Genomic DNA, 23773 nt, shown 5'->3' on the forward strand with positions numbered 1-23773 from the left:
CATTCCCAGCCTGGGCTTTGGAGGTGTCTCTTCCCCTACTGCTCACTCTCAAACTCAGATCCCTACAGGTGACAGCAATCTTGTACAATAGCCCATCAAATGCAGTAAGGAAAAGCACCCTTCCCTTAGTGGGGACACTCAGTCTACACAAGATCCCACACCTCCCAGCCCTCCAACCCTCCCCTTAGGATCATCCCTCATCCAAACCTCAGCCCCACCACGTTTCCCAGTGGGGTCCCACTTACCGGGAGGTGTGGAGGCAGGCGTGGAACTCCCTGTGGAGGGGACAGGCTGGGATCTGCAGGCGTCCTGGGGCGCTGCTGCTCTCAAGTTATAGTGACATTTGATCGTCTGCAGGAGCCGATTGGCCCCCAGCCCCCCATGATGGGCAGGGAAAGGAAGGGAGTGGGGCAAGGAGTGAGGGAAAGGGTGGAAAGAAAAAAAAAGTCATACCATGTATAGGAGCAGCTGGAGGGATTGCACAGATGATGCATAGATGGGAGGGACATGTTTGGATAAAAAAACAGCAGAGTTCGTGTTTCTATATTTACGCTACCACTAGGCAAGCAAAGCTTAAAGAGGGGTATCTGAGGCAAAGGCACCTCAGAAATGATATGCAGGGCTGTTGGAACTCCATGGTGCGTGGCTGCTGCTTCAAACATAGTTGTGGCACACTACATTCCGCAAGCTTAGTACACAGCAGTCACTTCTGCACCTCCAGCCAGGTGAGGGTGCTTTTCTTTGAAGCATGAGTGACTTTATTCAGAGTCTGTAGAGAGCTCAAGGACATCCAACAGTGCTTAGAAGGTGCAAGAGAAGTCAGAAGTCAGCACGAGGTTGTGTGCGTTGACACCCACCCATCTCCTGCCAAGGGTCTTGCCAAGCATTAGCGTTGGAGGAAACCAAGACCAAAATACAACAATGGAGCAGGAGAACTGCCCAAGAGTGTGCCTGACCTCAAACCACACTCAGAGCTTTCTCACTGTGATAAAGAAGCAATATCTAAGTAAGGACATCCTACAGCAAGCCTAGGGTGTCTGAACCTCCCAGTCATCCCAGTACGAGGTCAGGAGCCTGTAAATGCACAGAAGGACCCAAGGGGCAGCCCGAATGCATGCGAGGCTTTATCAGCTGCACAGACACATGAGCAAAGGCTCACAGCACTTTGCACGACCCGCAGGTCACGGTTTCCATTTCACTGCTTCTTGCAGCTTCAGCCCCCATCCCCTCCTCCCATCTCCCCTTGGCAGGCAGTCCCTGCCACACAGACCGTGCCCACAGTGTGCCTGGCAGATGGGGCACCCCTTTCTCGCAGCCTGTAAGAGCAGAGAAAACCTTTCAGAGCTACAGGACAAGTGATATTTTTGGCTCGGCTCACAGATCGATTCCTGCCCTCTCCTTTCCCTGCCATTTGCAGGAAGGACTCCCCAAGTGAGGATGTAGAGAGCAGCTTTTAAAGAAGTGGAGCAGGGTGCTGCAGCCTCCCACGTACCAGGTAACCTGCACGAGCAAAAATCCCCTTATGCCCTCCCTGCTTCCTGCAGCCTGGCTTGTAATGATGCTTGTGTTACCCATTGGGTAGGAAGGAGACAGTGCCGTCAGGTCTGCATCCATACTCAGTGCCCTGCTTTGGACAGGAGGAGCCTGGTGGTGGCAGAGCCCCAGCAGCACTGTGACTGCATGGTGACTGTGACCAGAAATCACAGCCTGCATCTCCCCAAACACCAATGCAGCCAGCTAGCTTTCGTGCCACATTTTGGGCATTGCTGTGCATTTTTTGCCATCTTGCACTGGCTCGTTCCCATCGTACGCTCCACTGGTTGGGCATGTCTCCAAGAAATAGTGTATTTGCCCAAACTGGCAGCAGAACAAGGAGGTACTGGAAGGGAGTCCCTCATTGATTCCCCCTTTTAATATCAGCTGTAGAGCCTGTCTGGCAAAGGTACCACCAGCCTCCTTCACTTATCTGCCCTTCTGTATTGTTCTTGCTGCTAACGGGGCATCTCCATTAAGGTTTCTCAAACCAGGGAGTGCTGACAAAGCCACATAAAAGCAAAATTGGCATTGACAGGCTGTGGGATGGACAGGCAGCCAGGTGTTGGGATCTGCTGCAGCTCTTGACTTTCTACAGTGTTACTGGGTTGTAGGCACGGGGTTTTGGTGTCATGCTTCATACTGTGCAGCTCCATAGGCATAGAGATGCAGGAGACATGCTGACTAATGGAAAATAATTTATATGCAAACTTCGGTCTCTGAAGCACACTGTTTGATCTCATATGCATGTGTGTGCTGGTGTGGACATGTTGCTCCAGATGAGCACTTACCTTGATGTTGTGTAGCACACCTATACTGTCTCCCCCATCAACCAGATGCTTGCTACTGTCCCTAAAGGATGTCTGGGCATCCTATGGGTTTCCTCCACCAGGAGTGCTCATGTCCATGCTCACATTCTGTCCTGGCTGCCCTGAGCTATGTGCTAGATTGCCATTGCCAGCCTGGTCTGACTGTGGGGACCTGTGCCATTCACCTCCTGAGCAAAGGCTCATCTGCTCCTTTTGTTCTTCCTTTGCTCTGCTATCACCTGGCTAACAAGCAAGGCTCATTTCCTAGGCCCACTTCAGTGCTTTATCCTTTCTTCTCTTTGTGGATCTCACCATCAGCTTTGGCGTGTAACCACAACCCTCTTCAGTATTTAATTTGTGCCTTAGCCACATACTCCATGCCATCCACACATACTATATGGCTACTCATTATTTTACCTCCTGCTGCCATATGCCAGTTCTATCCACAGCCATCATGGCCAACAAGAAACCACCACCACCCACCTAGCAGCCCCTACTCACAGCACTAACCAGAAAAGGGAAGAGGAGATTTCTTGCATCCACCTTTCTAGCAAAGTCTATTGGATTTCGCTAGATGAGGGTGCAGCAAACATCAGTTTTCAGAGACCACCTCACCTACCATGGATGGTGTTAAGACTATACATGAAGTAGGCACAAGCCCTTAAACCTCAATTATTTCAACATGGGAGGAAGTACAAAACCAACAGTGTTACTCCTCAAATTGGAGCCAGAGGCTAAGACAGAAACTCAGGCAAGTTTCCATTGGAAACCTCTGCAGACTTCAGAACCCAAAGTCCTGCCTGTAGCCCAACTTCATGTTCATTAAAGGCTGTAGAGTTTGTAAATATTACATCCTTGAAATGGAACAAGTAATTTAGGATCAAAAAGGAGTGATCTTACTCTCAGTATCAATCTCCTATTCACCAACCCCTGATCATGAGCAAAATCAAAAAGCCAAAAAAATCAAAGCCAATCATGCCTGGCCAGAGGTCCTCCTGAGGTCTCCCTCCAAACTGCATTGCCCCTCACCCTGCACTTGCATCTTCATGCAAGAGTTAGAGAAACTTTCAATGGCAGGAAAATGGTTAAGTCACCCAAAGTGAGGCTACGTGCAAGGCAGAGGCATTTTACTTGCATTTTTCCATTACTCACCTTTAAAATGCTTCTTTACTAAGTTTGTTTTTCTCTTCTGAGCTCCTATTTGAATGCTTTCAAAACAAAGAATTTTGATATTTTTGCATGATTCTGCTCTTGGCACACTTGTCCACGTGTACAGACTTCAACACTGGGAACTCTTGATGTTTTCCAGGAAAACATGCTGATTGAGCTCATTGGGGAAGGGATGTGGTGTTTATTTTTCTGGCTTGTGACACTGTCAATTATACACTTCTTACTGTGATTTAGGGCAGGCAGTAAATGGGAATCACAGAAGGCATTTGGTAAGGGACTCTAAATTCTTATCCAGGTTTCTCCCCCTCCTTCTCCCACCCCAAAGAATTTCTGCAGAGGGCTTTGATCATCAGCTCAAGGTTAAAGCAGATGCCCTACCTTCACTGAAATGCTCTTTCCAATTTAATTGAAACAGTTGCCACTAAGAAGGCAAAACAGATAGCAACTAAGTAGCCTCAGAGAAAGTACAGAGTGTAGATCAATATTTTCTGTGCCTGCGTAAAGTCCAATGATCTGTTTTAAGCAGCAGGTCAAGCAGAGATCAGAATAGCCTTAAACTTTAAGATCAGCTCCTCTATTTAAGTACCAGCAGGTTGCTGCCATTTTACCAGTGATGACGGGATGCTGGGGAATGCACAGCACAACTCACACAGGATGAGCAAAGGCCACACTTCTCTTGGGCTGCTGTAATGCCTTGCTTGGCATTTAGGGTAAGGATCTCAGTCCTCAATATCCCACAGGTTGTTTCTCCTTCTCCCAGCTTGAAGGGATGTGGGCAGGGCTCACATCTCTGACAGCAGGCATGCCAGTACCCAGATGTTTCTTACAGCTCCATCCCCAAGTGTTTTAGAGAGAAGGCTCTCAAGTCCAGGTTTGAAGGAGGAGCAAAATGACAGGAAAGCTGAGAGCAGATATCCAGAAGCCAGCCTCTGGATGCCACCTGACACCTACTTTCATTTACTTGATCCAGAAGAAATTGTAGCAGTCAGGAAAGTGTACGATGAGGGCAGCAGTGGCATGGGAAAGTTTTCAAGCTATACGAATTTCATAGAATCAGTAAGGTTGGAAAAGACCACTAAGATCATCTAGTCCAACCATTAACCCAATATCACCATGCATACTTACCACAATCCCTAAAACTTGTAGGCATTTATGCAAAACAAGGTATTTCATTAAGATAGAACAAGTACTTGTGAGGGTGTGGAATCACCTCCCTGAATCCTAGAGGGTGGCTGGGACACCTCATAGTACCAACACATTCTCCTGATGGTAGCTTCATGATGCCTCCAAGATTCAGAGGTATAACAAGGAGGATAAAAGGCAACTAATAGGCTGTCATATTCATGACCAAATTACCTACATGTGCCTCCATCCATCTTCCCGACTCTGCAGTTCACCCTCCTCCATCTGTAGGGAGGAACTCAATCAGCACTTCAAGGAGGACACAAACGTGTCAACTCTTCAGCCAGTGGGAGCTTTTGCCCCCATCTTACCCTGTCAAGAACAGAAACCCTGCATGCTCACATAAGAAATAGGGGTGGATCTGATGACCTCCTCCTTGAGCATTAGATGCAAACATAAGCCAACCTTGTGCATCATCCATAGGGTTCATCGTGCATACTTCACACCTGCTGTGAATGAATTCATTAGACTGATCTGTCTTCATGGCGACAGTAGCAGAGCAGGGTACAACCTGTCATCAAGCATTTTCAAATTCTTTTGAAGTTTTCTTACTCATAACACACGGCCTTTTCCTCGGATTCCCATAGGATTTCTTCTGTTTCTTATTGTCCTTTTTTTTTTTCCTCCCTTCAATGCTTTCAGTGTTGGATATGCACAAAGTCATTAGCACTTCTAGAAGACCATTATAATCATCAGCCAAGGAAGAATTAATTGCATTAGAGTATTTATATAAATGACTGAGCACCTCCTTCAAGTTCTCCTGTGGGTCAGTGCAGAGCTGGGCATGATTTCACAGTCAGCAAGGAGGCAAGAGAATCATAAAATGGCTTAGATTGGAAGGGGCCTTAAAGTTCATCTAGTTCCAACCCCCTGCCATCGGAGGTTCAGGCTAGATCAGGCTGCCCAGGGCCCCATCCAATCAGACTTTGAATGCCTCAGAGATGGAGCATGCACAACCTCCCTGGACAAGAGGAAGAAAGTTAGCAAAGCTCCTCTTCAGGAGAAGAATCCGGGTGAGCCAGACCTTCCCAAACCATGGGATATTCGGTCTCATTGACCAACACTTGTAACACTTTTTTGTGGAAGGATCAGAATGGAAGGTGACCCCTAAGAAATGTGCTAGCCTCAAAAGACCAGCAGCTACATGGCTATTACAAAAACTGGTCTCAACAGAAGGGCCAAAACTTTGATGATCATGGGAAATACTCAACTTTCTCCATTCAAACCAGAGTGACTGGAAGACAGGTGAGAGATGCACTAGTGCATGGGGTGAATTAGCAACAAGTCTCAGCAGGATAAATACTGGATAAGACAGAGTTTGCTTTCAGGATTGCCTTTTTTTGCACATCTCACCAATCTTTCCACACTTAAAGTCCAGATTAAACATACCAACCTTAACCCCATGCATTTGAGCCGTCCCAGCCCTATTTGTGTGTGCAACAAGAGTCAAACTCCACAGAAACCCACAACCCAAAATTCACCACTGCCTGCTCAGCCCCTCAGCTGCAACTCCTTTCTCCTCTGCTCCCCAGCACAGCACTTCCCAAGACTGTACCCTTTAAGTCCAGCACAGGAACAAACGGTAACAGAGCCAGAACTCACGCTCTTCCTCTTCAGGGACAGCAACATTCAAAGCACAACTTCAAATTTGCATTTTGCAACCCTGTTTTTTGCAGAACAGTAAATCTGACCAGTAAACTTGAAAAGCCTCCAAATAGTTTTACTGCCTGGAGCAATCCTGCTAGAATATCTATCCTGGCAGCTTCACCATCATCTGCCCTTCACCTCTCAGGTGCTTCAGATGCCAAACTTTGCAGTGCCAAAGCTAGGAGTATGCAATGGTGTTATTTGATAGCCCATCTTCATGCTTATTTTAGGCAATGGAACTTCTCACGCTTTTAAAAACTAGTCACTTTATTTTTGAGAAATATCTTGTACTTACTGGCTACTGTAAATATTATTTTTTTTCCTCTTATAGCATTTTGAATTTACTTACAGGGCTCTACAAAACAGAAGAAAACAGCACCTGAAATGATCGTGAAGGAATGATGATCTGTTAATTTTGCAAACAAAGCATGATGCACCCAACATGCAAGTGATTACACACGGAAACAAGTTACACATCAGTAAGTACTGTATTTTACCTCTCTTCACTTAATATAAATCCCTGATTTTTGCACTGCTCTGCTCCTCCATCGTTCAGTTGTTTGCTTTGGGAGATGTTCTTGTCTCATCTGCTTTAGACTTGCCCTTAGGATTCAGGAGCTCCAAGTCCATGACACCTTCTTCTATTTAATTAAAGAACAAAGAGCTCATGCCTTTGTTACAGTTGCCTCTTGGAGTTCTTAAGAAATTAAGCACTTTTCTGAAGTTAATGATATACATCAAACTGTTCCATTACAACTAAAAACCTCAGCAGACCCAATGCAAAGGCATAGAGAAATCATGCACGGTCTGTATTGTTACTGCTATCAGGATAATAGAATCATTAAGGTTGGAAAACACCACTAAGATCACCAAGTCCAACAATCAATCCAACACTACATCCCTCAGTGCCCCATCTCCATGGTTTCTGAACATCTGCAGGGACGGTGACTCCACCACCTTCCTGGGCAGCCTGTGCCACTGTCTCACCACCCTTCCTGAGAAGAAGTTTTTCCTAATATCCAGCCTGACCCTTGTAAGGGAGTCCATCATTTTTAAGTACTGAGTCTTACTATGTTTTGTCACTGTCAGATCTCTCCTTTATCTACTTGAAAATGACAAGAGAAATTCATAGCATTAGGGAAGGGGTGTAGAGCAGGCAAGAGATAGCAATTGACCAACTCAGAGATTTGTCCAGCATCAGATCAGCTGCTGCCTCATTATTTATAGCCTCCCTGTTCCTTGGGCTTGTTTACTGCCCTTCCCTGAGGTGCTGGTGGGAGGAGAAACACTGACATTCAGGCCCAGATGCCTCAGAGCTTGACCTTTCCTTCTGAGAGCACATTTCAAGGGACAAAGTCACTGGGAAACTTTAGACCTTTACATCTACTGCCTCACTGAAGGCCCATTCAAGCAGTAGGAAAGGATCTCTTAATTAGCCAGTAGGTATGCAGAGAGACAATTATAAAGTGGATCCATAGTTATTTTATGCCTGGAAAGAGAAGCAGATGAAGTCTAGTTCCAGTCTTGAGACAGAACAAACACAGCAAAGACGTAATATCCAAAAGAGTCTCTGGTTTTCCATCAGCTAAGCTTTCCACAAGTTTGAACAGAGCTGTTTTGCAGCCTGTGAGAAATAAGCATTCAAATATTCTGGGCCATGTTTTCCAATTCTACGTCCCATTCACTCCCGTAGAATCAAAGCTGGTTGAAAATAAAATAAGAAAAGCCAGCCCAGAACCTACTGCCCAGAGACAAATCGTGTGTTTCAGTAGTACTGTAGAAAAGAACAGATGACATGCAACAGCATGTTCCCTCTCTACCTAATTCAAACAAATAGGATGGGGTCAGAAAAAGTTGCAGAGAAGCAACACCTCGAGTTGTGCTCCAAAGGCAGTGCATTAAGAACCCACACTGGGTTTTGAGGCCCTTTCAAATGAGCACCATCGACCTGCCAACAGGGTGATGAATTTGGAGAACAGAATATGGCACAACCAGCCACCACAGAGGGCCACAAGACATGGCTGTTATCCGCCAGGCTCTGGAAGCAGGCTTTACAGCTTGAGCAAGACTCACACATTACAGTAACCCTCATCCACTCCCCACCAGCACCTGCAGCATGTGCACACCACATTACCCCAGGAGGAGGAACAACACCTCGTAAAGTTAATATAATTGTGGAAAACTTTCCCCTGGCTGATTCAGATACCTCATAAAGAGCTGCACGCACCTGCTCCAAGCCAGTTCCCTTCCTGGTTTCTCCAGAGGGTTTCCATGCAATCTGCTTGCTTCCTGCCGTAGCCAACACCTGAATTACTGCAGCTGTTTCTGTTGAAACCACATGAGTTCCACATGGACTGTAAGTGAGAAATACATCCTGCAAATTAACCCTCCTTAGCACAGGTACCTCACACAAGCAGCCTTCAGAGCTTTGTTACGCCCTCCAAGCTGGCAGGATTTGATCAGTAAAACAAAAAGCTTCTGGCCACACTCTCCCAGACAACGTCAGGATGGAGTGAAAAGAAATCAGTCTGTACTCATGCAGGCACAACCCAGGGCTGCTTTGGGAATGCCTCCACGCTACAGTTCATGCACTGGTCTCACAGCTTGGCAGAGGAAGGGTTGAAAGAAGAGAAGACTAGATGCTATCCATGACAACTTGAATCCTACCTCCATGATAAGTTGAAGCAGGGGACAAGGGTATCAGCAGGCAAAGATAATAGCAAAAAAAAAAAAAGACTTTTCTTCCACATAAAAATATAAATAAATGTCAGAGAGCTTTCCCATTCCTAACACTTCAGGACAGCACAGACAAGGATACTGCAATCTATATGCTGTCTCTACACTACAGAAATGTTATCATCCAGAAGGTCACTTCCATAAAGGGTTTATCATTAGATGGTTCCAGATAGGAGAGTCAGCTCATTAGAGTGCTGCGTGCCCCTGCAGACAGCTGCTTTGACCTCCTCTCAGATGCACAAGCAAGCTATAGAGCAATTTTTATAGCTGACTTCTCCAATACTTTTGGTTGAAGCTTGATTTCTCAGGCCTATTAGCTAAGGAGCTGAGTTTTCTGTCGCTTCTAGCTGCTTGCTCCAGAAAGTCTTCCACATGCTGCTCCACCTCTCCCCAAACACCACTCACTCCCATCTTACAGTCATTCTCCCCACCCCCCAATAAGAAGGAAAGTAGCAAGACAACCTCTTAAACTGAGCAAGCACAAGAAAAGCCCATTTTCCAGCTTTGCATCAGGCTCTCCCTCTTCTTGTAGCCTGGTGCTTCTTTTCCTCGTGTTTATTGCTCAGAGTTGCAGGGCTTATGAAAACGGCTTTGTTTATGGAACTCCTGCATCAAAACCCTCAGAGATGCCATTGTTACAACATCTTCCTCAAATTTTATTAAATGCTTACAAAAAAATTAAATCCAGAACACATTGTAAATTGAAGCAGAAGCAAAATTATGTTGAGAGCCTTTGTGAGAAGGGGGTAGGAAGAAGAAGCTTCAAGAGGAGCTCCTTACCTAGAGAAGGAGTGCTCACCCCCACCATGGGCAGCAGAGGGGAAGGCAGCAGCTTCTTGAAACAAAGCTGCTGCCACTGTCAACGCAGAAAAGTGACAGGAACATTTTGGCATGGCTATTTAGTTGTGATTAAAGGATGATACGGGAACTAAATAAACAGGACTAAATTAAACAGTTTGATGTGCACATGGAGATGGAGGCCCCTCAAAGCAAATGTTGCAGTGCAACATCTCCACACAGCTGGCATTAGGAGGGTGGCACAGAATCTGCCCATCACTCTCCTTTCCAACATCAAATCCGCCACTGGGACTCTCATGAGTTCCCCCCCTCTCCAACCACCCAGAGCCAGAAGCTCTCCATCACGCAGCAGAAGCCCTGCCAGCTGGGCAGGACAGCAGGTCCTTCTATTTCAGCACTTGAAAAAGAAGAGAGGGAGGTGAGCCACAGCCTCCCATCTCCATGGCAGAGCCAGATTTAATTATAAGGAAAAAAAAAAAAAAAAAATGGAAAAAAGAGCCAAAGAGTCTTGTAGAAGGTTAAAAGTGGGACTGGTTTGGCCAGATGATCCATCCCTCGCAGCCAGCTGGAGGCAGCGCGGGGCATGCTCACCCCAAGAGGAGTCAGGCTGTACCAGAGCAAACTGACATCAGACAAGAGAAATGTCCTTCGATTATCTTCTATGGAGCAGAGGAAGTCGTAGCATTGAGGACTGCATCGAGACAGGACCAAGCTCAGCTGTAAGGCAAGAAAATGTTGTTAGACATACCTTTATGTTGGATACTAGGAAAAATTTCATCTCTGAAAGAGTGGTCAGGCACTGGCACAGGCCACCCAGGGAGGTGGTGGAGTCACTATCCCTGGAGGTGTTCAAGAAACACAGAGATGTGGCACTGATGGACGTGGTTAGTGGGCAATACTGGTGGTAGGTGGATGGTCAGATTGGAAGATCTTAGGGGTCTTTTGCAACCTTAATGATGCTATGATTCTGTTCTGCCACCGGAAATACTCTGGGCTGTATCATGCCTAACAGTGAAAGGCAGCTTTATTCCACCCAGCTGATGCCAGGCAGAGTGAAGGAGGTGCTCCCAGCAGCCTTCCCGACCCAGTAAGCAATCAGCAGGTTTCCTCCCAAGCCCAAGAAAGCCATTCAAGCACAGAGCACGTTCCCCCAGCAGCCGCAGCTCTCCACCCAGGACCATCTGCAACCATATCAAGTTCCTGCAGCTCTTGATGCACTCCGCATGCGACAGCTGGTGCTGCTGAGGGAAAATGACTTCTCTGCCATGTGATGGATGGCTCCTCCGTGCCGACACGCTCCCTGCTGCTCCCAGTTTTGGAGCCACTGTAGATGAAGTGGGGCAGAAGGGTAGGATCCCCAGGTGGTCGACCTGCCCTCCTTCTCCTCAACCAGCCCTAGGGCAGCTTGACCCTCTGGAAGCCTCTCAGCTCAGCTGCTTCCCAGTCCATCATGAACCCAGACAACTTCTTCAAGCAGTATGCTTTTCTCCAGGTTTTCTGCTCTAGCCTTTCTGCTGGCAAAGAAAGCAAATCTATCTTTCCCTGTGCTTTTACTTTGTTATACAGCAAGGGGGAAGCCAAGCACAAGTCTTGCTAGTTACACAGTCTCCTGCATACAGAGCTCTGAAGGAGACTCAGGAAAAAAAAAAATGCAAGCGTGACAAAGAAGGCAAGTAAATTAAAAGCCAGCTTCCTTTTACTGCCTCATAGGCATCTCCACCTTCCCATCCCAGCTCACAGATACCAGCGCAGTCATTTGCCATGGCAGCTGGCATCCAAACAGTCCCTAAGACCCACATCACAGCAGGTTTTAGAGATATGCTGAGATAGTAGTAAGAGTGATTTCAGGAGCATAGACCTGAGGTTACAGGGCACAAGCCTGCCTCTAACTCTCAAAACAGATGGAAAGCTTTCCTGATGCATGCAGGTAGTCCTATATTGCTTGCTCCATGAACCTCCACGCCCACTGCAGCAGCATCTCGTGCAGTTCACAGCAAATCCCAAACCAGACCCCACTCCAACCCAAGCAGGAAGCTGCAGTTTTCCATGATGCAGAATCCGTAGGGTAAGGAGGCACTAAGAGCTGATCAGTAGCTGGGAAGTTCATCGCCCTGCCTATTTAGTATTCCCAACACAAGCCTGAGCAGTTCAGCCTCATAATTCTGGCTTAGCAATGCAGCTAGACCACAGCTCATCTTGTGATACAGGCTGCCTGCAGGACCACAATCTGAGATGCATGAAATCATTCCATATTCAATCCTTACACCAGGTGAATGTACTAGATCACATTGCTGTAGATAAAAATCACCCTAGAAATTACTAATTAGAATAGATAATAGATAATTAGAATAGAATTGCACCGCTGTAGGTACACACCTCTTCAACTGAGGAATATGGTTTCCTGAGCCAGAAAAATCTAGAATATCTACAAAGATACCTGGAAGGAAGAGCACATATATGATGGAGTGAGCTCTCAGTCTTCCCTGGAGCCATTGTGGACTTGTTTCCAAGAGCAGCTCTTAGAATAGAACAAATCCTAATCCTAGCCCTGTACCTAAGGCATGAAGCTGATAAGCTGCTGGGAATGCCCAACAGTTGTCACCCCAGCTTGCCCAAATCCCTTTGAGCCCCCTTGCCAAAATGCTGGGAGGTTTCTCATTCTACAGCTGGAACAAATGCATTGGCTGGGAACAGTGCAACATTTGCTGGGCACTGCCTACACCATGAGCACCACAGCCAATGCTCGGGAGGACAGCTCACCCATTCTCCAATGCTTTCATTTTCCCCTCCCTCCTCTCTCTTTTTTTTGGGAAAAATCATCCTTCTCCCTGCCTTTTCACCAATAACTTTAGCAGGTACAGTGTCTACTAGGTACTGATCAACTTCCCAGCCCAGTGCTGGTAGCAACACTGCAAGATCAAAGGAAACACCTGGCGTTCAAACAGAACTACCCATTGTGCACGTCTGAGAGTTTTATTTTGAGGTAGGCTACCTTCACTGTCAGTATCACAGTGCAAGCTCCTATCTTGGGGGGGGGGGGGGGGGGGGGGATGCTTAGGCTGAAATTTCCCTAACCAGAGTGGAAAGCATGCAATAGCCCCTGTGGGCAACCCTGACATCCTTCTTTCTCATCTTCCTTATTCAGGATGCTCAGTCATATCCTGCACTGGGGATTAAGAGACACTGATTTATGCCTCATTTCATAGCAAAACTCAGCAACTCTGCACTGACCAAGAGCCAGAACAGAGTCAGATTTCTTTCTGGGGGATGCCAAAGAGTCATGGCTGAAGCAGAGTGCTTGGTGTTACCCAGACTTGCTGAGAAGGAGAAAGAGGAGAACCAGGACTAGTTTTCTCCTGCTTTCCTCAACAGGAAATCTGCACAGCGCTCAGCAGAAAGCGGTTGGCAGCACTAGGGGAACTGGAAAAACAGATATTTGTCCACTCCAGGAGCAACACAACTTTGGCTTAAAGGGGTTCCAGATGCAATTCCCACTGGAGGTTAGACCCAATCCAGCAAGACCAAAGGAAGCACCTTCCTCTTCCACTGAAGATTCATTTCATTGTCAAGAGAAAACTAATTTTTTCCTCAAAGGCTGATGAGTGCAGATAAAGGAGGTTACCACTGTGCTCAACACAGCAAAGAAACACCCAAATTATGATTATGACAAAGCACTTTTTTACCAGATAAGCACAGCCTTAAGTCCTGCCTTACACAGTGGGGATCCCTATCTGCCTGCTAAAAACCAAAGCCATTATCAGCTTTAACTCAAGTGACACATGTAAGTTTAAGGCTGTTCTGTTGTATGCAACACCATATCAGAATATTAGTAGCTGCAATCTGGAAAGCTCCAAGGTACTTCCAATTTATGCCTCTGAAGAAAGTTTCAGAGCTTTAACATCTTAGAACTGCTCCATTTCTCCTAATCCTTTGCTCCAGATCATGCTAGGACTTGCCAAGATGAAAACATCAAGGGTCCCAAAGTGCCCTCACTGGATTTTACGCTAATGCGAGGAGCAGGAGGGCTTCAGCTTTGACAACACAGCTTCTCCCAGTACATCTCTTGCCCTGGCTCACCATCCTTGAGGCTGACTGAGGCTACCTTGGGAGAATAAGGAAGCCAAGTCTGACGCTTTACTTACACAGTACTGACTCTGTGCTTGTTTTTAGAGAGGAAGAGGAGGCTGTATGTCTGAATACTCCAGGACCTAGTCCATGGCTAAACCCATCTCAACTCTAAGCTTTATGCTTTCTTCTAGGAGATGACCATGCTGATCACGGTATCATCCTCCATCCAGCCCACTCCCATCCGCCACCATGCATCTCCCCCTCCCACTCTCCCAAAGCCCAAGAAGGACAACCTGCGGCTCCAGCAGCTGCTGAAGAAGGCTGCCAAGAAGAATGCCATGCTAGCTGCAGAGCAAGCTAAGTCTTTCCGATCCAACCTCTCCCCAGTGAATGAGGCCAGCTCTGACCTAGAACGCAGTGAGAACGTTCCCCCAGCAGAGACCCCCAAAGCAGTAGCACCTGGCTCCACCAGCCTCCCAGTGCACCTCTCCATCAAGCCTATCACGCACTATCGTGTGCCTTCCCCTTTCCGCAAGAGCAAGCCCTTTGTGTTGAAGGTCACTGAGCAGAGACGCATCGCTGAGCACCTCAGGCTCACCACCCCCACAGCTGAGTCCCCACTGCATGAGTCAGGTGCTCCCAAGGCTCCCCAGAAGCTTGAAGGCACAGATGCACACCTTCCCTCTTCACACAACACTTCAGTACTTATTTCCCCCCATCCTCCTCTTTCCAGCACACCCAGCAAGGAAGGGACATCAGAGGCCACCTATATCACCAAGGTGCACACTTATTTCCGCAGCGTCAAGGCACCGAGAACCAAGACACCAACATCATATCAGACCCAAGCAACATCCAGCCATGAAGACAAAAGGCCTTCTTCTCCATCACCTGAAACAAGTGGCTCTGAACCATTCCCAGGGCAGACATCTGCCCCCCTTGACAGCAGCAAGGCACCATCTCCTACACTGCAACCTGCTCTCCCTCCTGCTGCAAAGGCAGGGATTCCTAACCAAGCTCCCAGGCCCGCCTCTCCTGAAGAGACTAGCAATGACCCTTCACCCAAGCCTAGCACCCCTGATGTCCACTCCTGTAAAGTTACAGCCCACGGAAGTGAAGCAGAAATATTCAGATCAGAGAAAGCTCCTGAATTGCACAGACAAGATGGTGATATGCTTAAACCATTGACACCCAGCACACCTTGGAAGTCAGAACACCCTGAAACAGCAAGCCCTGCACAAGCTGGGCCTACCCCCAGTGACACAAAGGTGGAACACACTTTGCAACCTCAGCCAACTCCCAGCTTGCCGAACACCAGCCCTCCTCTCAAAGCCAAGCCAACACCAGTGGAAGACTCGAGGCCTTTGGGAGCCAAGGGCAGTGGCTGGCATCGTCTCAGGAAGCACCTGATATTGCAGCCAGAAGCACCCAGCTTCCCTGAGCTTGAAACAGAAAAACAAAGACAGGAGGAAGGGAACAAGGAAAAGGACAGCTCTCTAAGCATCAGTCAAGACAACAGACCATTTAAATCTAGAGCCATGAAGATGTGGGATGCCATTTTATACCAGATGACAGTCAACAAGGAGAGGAAGCAGCAAGCAGAAGAGAAGAAAGCACAGAAGGAAGAAGGCTTCTTTCTTCCCCGCCGTTTACCCATCTTTCTCTATAAGCCACGTTTCGATGCCCGGAAACTGAGAGAGCTGGCTGCCAAACCCATGTCAAAGATCACCACTGTGTTTGAGGTAGGCCGGTATGGATCCAGGACAGACAAGGAACATGCCAAGAGCTTTAACAGAACAGCATCAGGATGGTCAGTCAACTGACGCCAAGTTACTCCAGGAGACCTACCACTCCAGAGGGTCCTACAGGGCACCATGCAAGAGAGCACCTGCTACTAGGTAGTCTGCCTGGCAGAGCCAAGTGTAAGGAAAAAATAAAATAAAAGTAAACCACCTCCAAGCCAGCAGCCTCATGCTGAGAATTTAAGGGTTACTCTCTATATAAGCTTATATGCTTTGCATACTACATCCACATGCCACAAACCAAAGAATCAGACACACGTTTTCAAAAGAACCGATAACAAAACACTAAGCAGTAATAAAGAGCAGGGAGGGATGAGACAGCAAAGACAATCTGCCTATGGAAAAAGCCCCATTTAGAGTAAGGTGATAGAACCTGAAGGTGGGAATGCATCTCTTCACCCAAAGCAGAGGCAAGGGATTGCATAAAATCTAATCCGTTCTGCTTTCACACAGCCATTCCCCCACTGAAGGGGTTGGGCCAATCTAGTAAGTCATAGCACACCAAGACTAACATTTTTCTAGAAAAGAAGTTCTGCCATATATTTTATTTGTTTTTTAGTACAGGTGGGATTATGTTTTCCCTGAAAGCCTGCTTCAGCTTGTGAGCATCAGCCCCAATTACTTACTAGCGTGCTGTTTTCTGGGGGAATCCAATAGGTCCAAGTAGTCTCACTCTGCTGTTGGGCAGAATTATGACATTATGGCATACTTATTAGTGCCTGGTGTCTTGAAAAATAATTGCTTAAAACAAAATCCCTGACACCAGCCATTCATAGAAACAACTGTCCCTTCCAGCAATAGTCACCTCTTCACATCTGAACATCACCAGACTTATAAGCAAGAAAGCTGGTGGCCAGCTATTTCTGTCTCTCAGGAGACTTTGTCATTTGCTGGGATGTTCCTACACAGCTGATATAGGACTGCTATGTTTAGCCCCATAGGAAATTGGATATGTAACTCTTTACATTCTCTTCCCATACAGAGGATATAGAGCTGAGTGAAACTTCCCCAAGCTGAACTGTATATAGACTTAGGGGTAAGGAGAGGGGGAAGATCCTTTTTCCATTTTGAGAACTTCTACTGCTATCAGAAGAACTATTATAACCAACCCTTCAGTTTCAGCTTTGTTGGTCTAATCCTATTTTTTATTTTTATTTTTATTTTTTTTTATCAAAAATCTTCTCTATTCCAAGGGGAAAAAAAAAAGAAGAGAAAGCCCAAGTGTCTAGAGTTCAGATTTCTCCTCCAACTCCAGTTCAACAAGAAAATGTTGAGATAAGGTAGTTTGGAAATACCTCAGCAATGACAAGGGGATCCCAAATTCAGACCATTGCAGGATAATTTGACATGCTGCAACACAAAGTTACAGAGAAGGATCCACAGGAACAGATATTCAAATAGACTGCAGCTTAAAACACATGACATGCTTAATGTTAAGGTAGATAAAGATGCCATTATCACACAGTGATAAAATGGCACTTTGTAGTAGCACAAATATATGGATAACTATGCTCAAGTCTGCACTTACATGCAAAAAAAAAAAAAAAAAAAAAAAAAGCAACAATCTGATTATTATTGAGAATTAACTGATTTTGGCCAAAGAAGATGGTTTTGGAAGCAGTTGCACTTTAACCCACTTTGTTCCTCAATGACAATGACCTGGAACAATCCTTGCGAAGAGGAGAGGTTTATGTCTTGCATCTGCTGGGCTTCCCACCAGGCTGTGTCCACATTCCAACCCCAAAGGGATGGAAGACAGAGAACTGCTGCTGGGGAGAGAAATGGAGAAGAAGTACAGGAAGGCAGAACTGACTCTAGTTCAGGCCCTAGGAAAAAAAGGCAGAGGCACATAGCAGGTACAGAGAGTCCTGCAGAGACAGACCTTGGCACCAGAGCATTGCAGACAAGAGAACAGATGCCCAGAGGCAATGGGAGATCACCTTCAGCTTCAAATGAGAAGCCTTCATAGCTTGTCCCAGCCTGAGCTGCTGTGCAGTGTCCAACAGACTCAGGCAGATGGTAAGAGCCTAAAATGCCACTTGGAAAAAGCCTCTTGGTCTGCAGCCTGCCCAGAGGAGATGCAGCTAAGGGTGGGAGAGGAGAGAAAAAGTTGTACGTATGTGTAAGTTGATGAGGTAGTGCTGAGTGGGGGATGTGGGTGCAAGCCAGAGGGTTTGGGAGCAGAAAAGCAAGCACAAACGGACGGTACAGTAAGGAAAGGGGAAGGACATCATCATGAGGGAGAGGAAGTGGGGAGCAGGAACCTCTCAGCAAGAGAAATAGACAGCTAAACATGTCATTAAAGCAGATTTCTGGAAGCCACAGGCAGAGAAGTTGAAGATGCAAGTCCTGTTGGCTCCTTCTTCCTTATGTCTAAAAAGGTAGCTGCATTTAAGCTTGGGTTTGTACTGCTGCTCACCTCAAGGCAGCATTCAGGAGACCTCTCCTAAGCAGGCACCACAGGAAAAAAAAAATACAAAGCAAACACTCAGAGCTCAGCTCCTTGAACAAGGGGAAAAACAAAAAAAAAGTAGCTCAATGCCCAGAAGAACTCAGAAACAAAGGTGTTTTGTAGCAGACTGAGCTATTTATAAGCTTGGCTATGAAATAAAACTTTTTTTATATTAGAAAGAAAGAATGAGCTTGTTTTCACTCGAACAACATCCCCTCTGCTCAGTGCCAGATGCTGCCCAGTTGAATCCAGCTAGCTATTTCCTCCCTCTATTCCATTTCTCCTTACTGCCACAACCCTATATTTCAATCACTCCAGATAACACCAGGATATCTATTAACACAAACATGATATGACCATGATCTCCAAAGACCATTTTAAGAAGCCACAGACCCAGCATTGCCTCTCCCTATTGCCACACATCCAAGGACAGCCTTTCTATTCTGTTGATCCACCCATCAGAGCAGATGCTCCCATCCTCCCCACCACAACCCTTCTGTGGACTGGTTCCAAGAGGTCACTGAAATAGTTACAATTTTTTTTCCCCTTAATTAATTCAGTATATCAGGGAATTAAACCCCCAAAGCATTTAAATTTCAGGATTAAATCAGCCCTCACGCTCAGCCAGAGTGACTTCCAGTTATGAGCTTCTCTTTGCAAGATAAAACCATAAGAAAACAGCAGAGAGACTGTTCCTTTGAACCAGCAAATATAAACAGCTTGTCCTGCAAATTAAACTAATGTAGGTATCCAACAACCTAGAAGTATCAGAAATGAGAAAACAAACCAACACCCCACTGTGTTCCTCCCAGCCCCAAGCCAGGCAATAGCCCAGAAGCAAGGCTCCAGCTGTTATTGTACCTTACCTTCCAAGTTGCCCCATTTTTAGCTGGCAGAAATATTCCCAACACCCAGCCAAAGCAGCACAAGGAGTTTGTTGCAAGGTCATAACCTACCTACCTGGTTAATGGGTTCTCCAGGCATGCTACTGCTCTGCAGCATCATCTATCAATACCTTCTTGTACTGGCCATGGCCCATCGCAACAAACTTGTACTTCTTGCCAGAAGGAGTGGACTGAACAGGAGAGAAAGAAATAGCCAGTCTGCAATTTTCTCCAAATAGTCAATACCAAATAATTGAAGCCAGAGGAAAATGCAATAATTGCCTGTGATCCCAAAGGGCTTGGAGGCAGTTGGGCTCTGCAGAGTTGGTTTCACACATGGCAAAAGCCAATTGCATTGACTGCATCCTGGCAGCAGTGCAGATCCAAGAACAGGCAAAATGCTTTGATCTTCTCTCAGCCTGGACAACTTGAGCAGCAGCTGCTTACTTCATTTTAACTGCCATTCCCACAAGCATACCAGTAGGCACAAGACCCAGATCTATCTACAACTGTTGATACTACCTTATGCCTCACTGTGGATGTTTTTCTTTACTCTCAGGATCAAGTATAATGAGAGCAAAGTAACTTGTGTTTGCAGTTCAACTTTGACCTAGAAGGTCAGGGCTACCAACTCATTGTCTGAGAACAATGAGGCATTGAAGAGACCTGTTGGTATTACTTGTTATAATAGGATTCTTGCCCCCAATTTCACTGGGATTGGAGCTGTAAGAGCTTTTCCAAATCTTTTATGTGCAATTGCATTGATAGATACAGGCAGCCCTTGCCTTTCTGCTACATCACTGCCTCCTCAATGCTTTCAACCCAGCTCAGAGCCCTTACTATGTTGTGAAAAAGAAAAGGACTTCTGCCCTCACACAGATATTAACTTACTTTGATATTGGTCTCAGGTTTGGGACCACCTTTCTGTTCCCAAAGGCTTCTTATATTCACAATGTCTCCAGCCACGATATCCTGAGAAGGATATACAAAGTTCTCATTACCCTTCACCATCAGTGCTGCTGGACATGACTTCATTCAACCCCACACATCTGACCTCCTTTTACATTTGAAGTATTACACTGTCTGAGCTACAGCAGCTGCAGCTAAAACTCAAGACTTTGAAAACTTCTTCCTGATAGCAATATATCCTGTGTTTTCTTCTCTTAGTCTCTTCAACAAGAGCCTGGATCAGAGAACCAACATGTTTATTTTAAGTTTGTTAATTGTTTCAGACATGTTAACATCAAGGCATTTTTACTCAGAAGGAATTTTACTCTCATAAATGCAGATTTACAACCCATGCATTACAGAACCACACGTGCTTACAGCAACCAAAAAACAAAAGTTATTACGAGCAGCACACAATATCTTCAGCAATTTCCAAATTTACAAGATTTATCACCTTGGTGATAGACCCAACTTTGCACTAAAAAAGGAGTTCATTCTTAAATACTGCAGAATAGATGTACAGTTTTTTCCATTTACTCCCACTTCAAAGCTGAGCCTCAATCAGCATCCAGGAAGCTTTCCTAGCTGCACTACTGAGAAATGATTCAAGACACTAGCTGAGATTTTTGCCCTGCATAAAGCAGTGCACATCCTGCCAGCACCTTACCTTGCAGGCTGGGGTCTTCACTGCAGATTGGGCAGCAACCTCTCCAGTCTCCCATAGGCTTTTTGTGCTGGCTACCATCATGCTGGTGGTGGGAAGGTCAAGAGAGGGCTGTCGGACTGGCTTTGGTGCCTTTGTAGATGTCTAGAGTAGAGATGGAAAACTATAATCAGTGAACTTAGCAGCCCTAACCATGTGTTGTTTCCTCCCTCCCCCATTTGGTGTTGCCCAGGAATAAGGAGTTGCAAAAGGAGACATAAAGGGTCTTGCTGATTTGATTCCCACCCAATAGGCAGGAGACATGAGGAAAAGGTCAGGGCCATTCACAAAATGAACCTTTATGCTCTTGAGGGGGCAGAGACAGGGAAAACAACTGCTCCCACCCAAGGGGATATGGTTCTATTGTCACAATCCTGGATTGTGAGACTAAGAGCTGCGGTAGGAGAGCAACACCTTGCAAATGGAGCTCAACAGAGCATGGGGATAGATAGCACAGCAGCTCACCTCAATGGCTTGCGTGTATTGCTCCAGTCTGTCATCTATCTTTGACACAGGCAGGGGAGGCTGGGACTTCTTTATGCTGTTACTGGATACAAGAGAAAAAAGGATAAGGCAATATCCTGAAGCTTCGGGCAGATGGGAGAGCTTCAAGAGCTTGAAGCAAGGGGCCCCCTTCACACTGATCCCCCAGCAACCCTGGAGATACCTTTTCTTTATTGAGCGGTTCAGAGACTCAGTTCTGTCTGTGATCTGAAGTGGAAGAGAAAAGACACAGATATTACTTATCTCTGTGGGCCTCATATGGATGATATAGGTCACCTTGGCTGATCATACTGCAGCCATTCCTTCCCATCCATCCCTCAAACAGAAACAGGGCTCAAATGCCTCTGTTTCGTATTTACATCGTGCTCAGAGAAACAGCGAGCATCCTATTTCCTTCTCTTTCCCAAGGCAGGCCCAAAGAACCCCAACCAGAAGAACCTGAACACAGTAGCAGACCAATCAATTTTGGGTACAAAGCAGCAGCACACAGCTTGACTGATAGTTGAGACAACCCTACTCATGGACTACATATCTTTCTCAGACACTTAGTTTTCTTGCCAAACAAGAGAGAAAGTGAAAAGCACAAAAAGATGGAGGGAAGCTAGAAGCACTGCCAACAACTGCTGCAGCAATGAAGCCAAGCATAAGAGCAGCACAGCCATGAGTTATGCTGGCTTATCCATAGCCACACAGACAGGCTATTTAGCACGTTGAGCCACCTCCAAAGCAACTCTTCAGGTCAAGGCTTCAGGGAAGAGAGCTTTGCAGAATCTACTGTGCAATAACTCTTTGACCAAGGCAGGAAGGCAAGCAGTGTCAATCACTGGCACTGAATAAAGGAGGAGGCTGAAGCATTGCTAAACCTCTCAGCTTTTTTTATTTTGAGCCTCAGAAAGCAAGAAAACAGAGATATTAACACTTTCAAATCAAAAGGTAGCTCCTACAAAGACAAGTTGCAGCAACCAAGTGACAAGGATCCTCCCTCTGTATACCACTGCCTGTAGCATGGGAAGCATCATCTTCCCAGTTGTACATAAATAGCAGTGCTAAGTGCTCACTTTAGGGTGCTTTCAGAATGCTAAATTTCAGAGTGTTAAATTTTAACTAAGTAGAGGACAAAACACTGTCATAGGAAGGATGCTTAATGGCTGTGCCAAGATTTCATGGCCCACTAAAGAACAGCACCATCATCAATTAATAGCACAGTCCTTGCTAATAGAGATGCACTAAGCACAACAGCCAGACAGATCCCATCAGTCGAAAGTTTCTTGCAGTTAAGTTGTCAGCTCAGCATTGGAGGAGTTGGTGCTTGCCTCCAAGCCAGGACGTCAGAGATTGGGCTGCCTTGGGCTGCTCACTCTTGCAGCAAGAGTTGTGTTTTTCTGTTTCAAAGCACACTCTGAAGGCCAGAAGAACTCACACAAGTTCACTCAGCCAACCCCAGAACTCAGCTCACAAAAGCCCAGGACAAAATGGGACTGGTACAAGGCTTTCCCTCTGCTCCTTCCATCCCTTGGAAAGATCCCAAGCTCATTTTTCCTGAATGGCTTAGCTTTCAGCTTTGCATATGGGTGACCTCTGGCATCACCGTTATATGAAAACAAATAAACAAACAAAGCCACAGCAATTGGATTACTGAACTTTTCCCTGGGCTAATCCTAGCAACAGCAGTTAGCTCAGGTCAGAAAGCTGTGTGTGCTTTGGAGTAGCAACAAGAATTTCAGTGCATAAAAAGTGCTAGGAGTGTTTAACGTATTTCCCCACTCTTTGGAACCACTTTGGTCTCACCCCCAGTGACATTAGCACTGGGTCTGCATCCAGAACCACCCTTTCTTCCCTCTTTTTATTTGATTTTAAAGGTCTTCTCCATAAACAACAAGATCCTGGCTGACATAGACATCTTCCACTTAATTTCTATTTACTGTTGTGAGAGGAAGTGCTTATACAATCCTCTCTGCACAGGAAATATTGACTAAGAAACAAGCAGCATAGATCTGAATGGAAAAAAAATGATAACATCAGCAGCAGATTAATAAGGTACAAATTACCCAGAGTCCTCATGATTTCCCTCTATGCAATTACCAAGGAGCCCAGGGCTTACAGAGACAAAAGACAATTGCTACACAAACAAACCACTTAGGTGTGTCTGTTTTATGCAAAAGCACACGCGCTGATCGAAGGATTTGAGCAAAGCGCAACTGAAGTCACATGGAGCAATGCAAGTGGTATTCAGAGCGGAGGCTTTACAAGAGCATCTATTCACAGAGAATGGAATTAGAGAAGGGCAAATATTTCAGAGATAGAGGAGCCTCACTTTAAAAAGAAGGGTAAAAGATACTTCGTTTTATGCTGAGATAGAGAAAACCCATGTTACCATAAGCTTAGGGTCACCTTCCTTGCCACAAACCTTGGTGGAGCACACTGCAGTGTGGTCTGTGCACAGCTCCTCCTCATCCAGGCCGGTGGGGCTTGGGGCCCTCGGGCGTTTTTCTGGGGTTTCTTCTTCTTCGTTTCTCCTTCTCTTCTTCTCCTGAGTGCAG

The 23773-nt window shown here is 46.1% G+C and overlaps 2 protein-coding genes across 5 annotated transcripts in view; one reads left to right on the plus strand and one right to left on the minus strand.

Moving 5' to 3' along the window:
• The first annotated feature begins 1265 nt into the window (after nucleotides 1-1265).
• PRR33 (proline rich 33) lies at nucleotides 1266-15899 on the plus strand. Of its 3 annotated transcripts, none has more exons than XM_052695771.1 (4): nucleotides 1266-1495; nucleotides 6673-6820; nucleotides 13562-13656; nucleotides 14135-15899. In XM_052695771.1, exon 4 carries the CDS (start codon nucleotides 14138-14140, stop codon nucleotides 15761-15763), a length of 1626 nt encoding a protein of 541 aa, XP_052551731.1. In that variant the 5' UTR covers nucleotides 1266-1495; nucleotides 6673-6820; nucleotides 13562-13656; nucleotides 14135-14137; the 3' UTR covers nucleotides 15764-15899. The 3 variants fall into 3 exon arrangements, with proteins under 3 accessions (XP_052551731.1, XP_052551729.1, XP_052551730.1); XM_052695769.1 differs by having other exon boundaries at nucleotides 6693-6820; XM_052695770.1 differs by lacking the exon at nucleotides 13562-13656 and having other exon boundaries at nucleotides 6693-6820.
• The window catches only part of LSP1 (lymphocyte specific protein 1), a 39115-nt gene continuing 25051 nt past the window's right edge, over nucleotides 9710-23773 (minus strand). For both annotated transcript variants that reach the window (XM_052695774.1, XM_052695775.1), the window contains exons 5-11: nucleotides 23641-23763; nucleotides 21397-21440; nucleotides 21195-21276; nucleotides 20694-20834; nucleotides 19970-20050; nucleotides 19155-19269; nucleotides 9710-10592 (exon numbers count right to left, since the gene is read on the minus strand). In XM_052695774.1, the coding sequence (XP_052551734.1) occupies nucleotides 19180-19269; nucleotides 19970-20050; nucleotides 20694-20834; nucleotides 21195-21276; nucleotides 21397-21440; nucleotides 23641-23763 (561 nt within the window). In that variant the 3' untranslated portion in view covers nucleotides 9710-10592; nucleotides 19155-19179. The remainder of the gene's footprint in view (nucleotides 10593-19154; nucleotides 19270-19969; nucleotides 20051-20693; nucleotides 20835-21194; nucleotides 21277-21396; nucleotides 21441-23640; nucleotides 23764-23773) is intronic.

The sequence above is a fragment of the Tympanuchus pallidicinctus genome, unplaced genomic scaffold, assembly GCF_026119805.1.
Source record: "Tympanuchus pallidicinctus isolate F22 unplaced genomic scaffold, pur_lepc_1.0 scaffold3, whole genome shotgun sequence".
Taxonomy (NCBI): domain Eukaryota; kingdom Metazoa; phylum Chordata; class Aves; order Galliformes; family Phasianidae; genus Tympanuchus; species Tympanuchus pallidicinctus.

What these genes read in the sequence shown, in the direction of transcription:
- PRR33 (XM_052695771.1), top strand. Translation starts at nt 14,138, where the DNA reads ATGACCATGCTGATCACGGTATCATCCTCCATCCAGCCCACTCCCATC.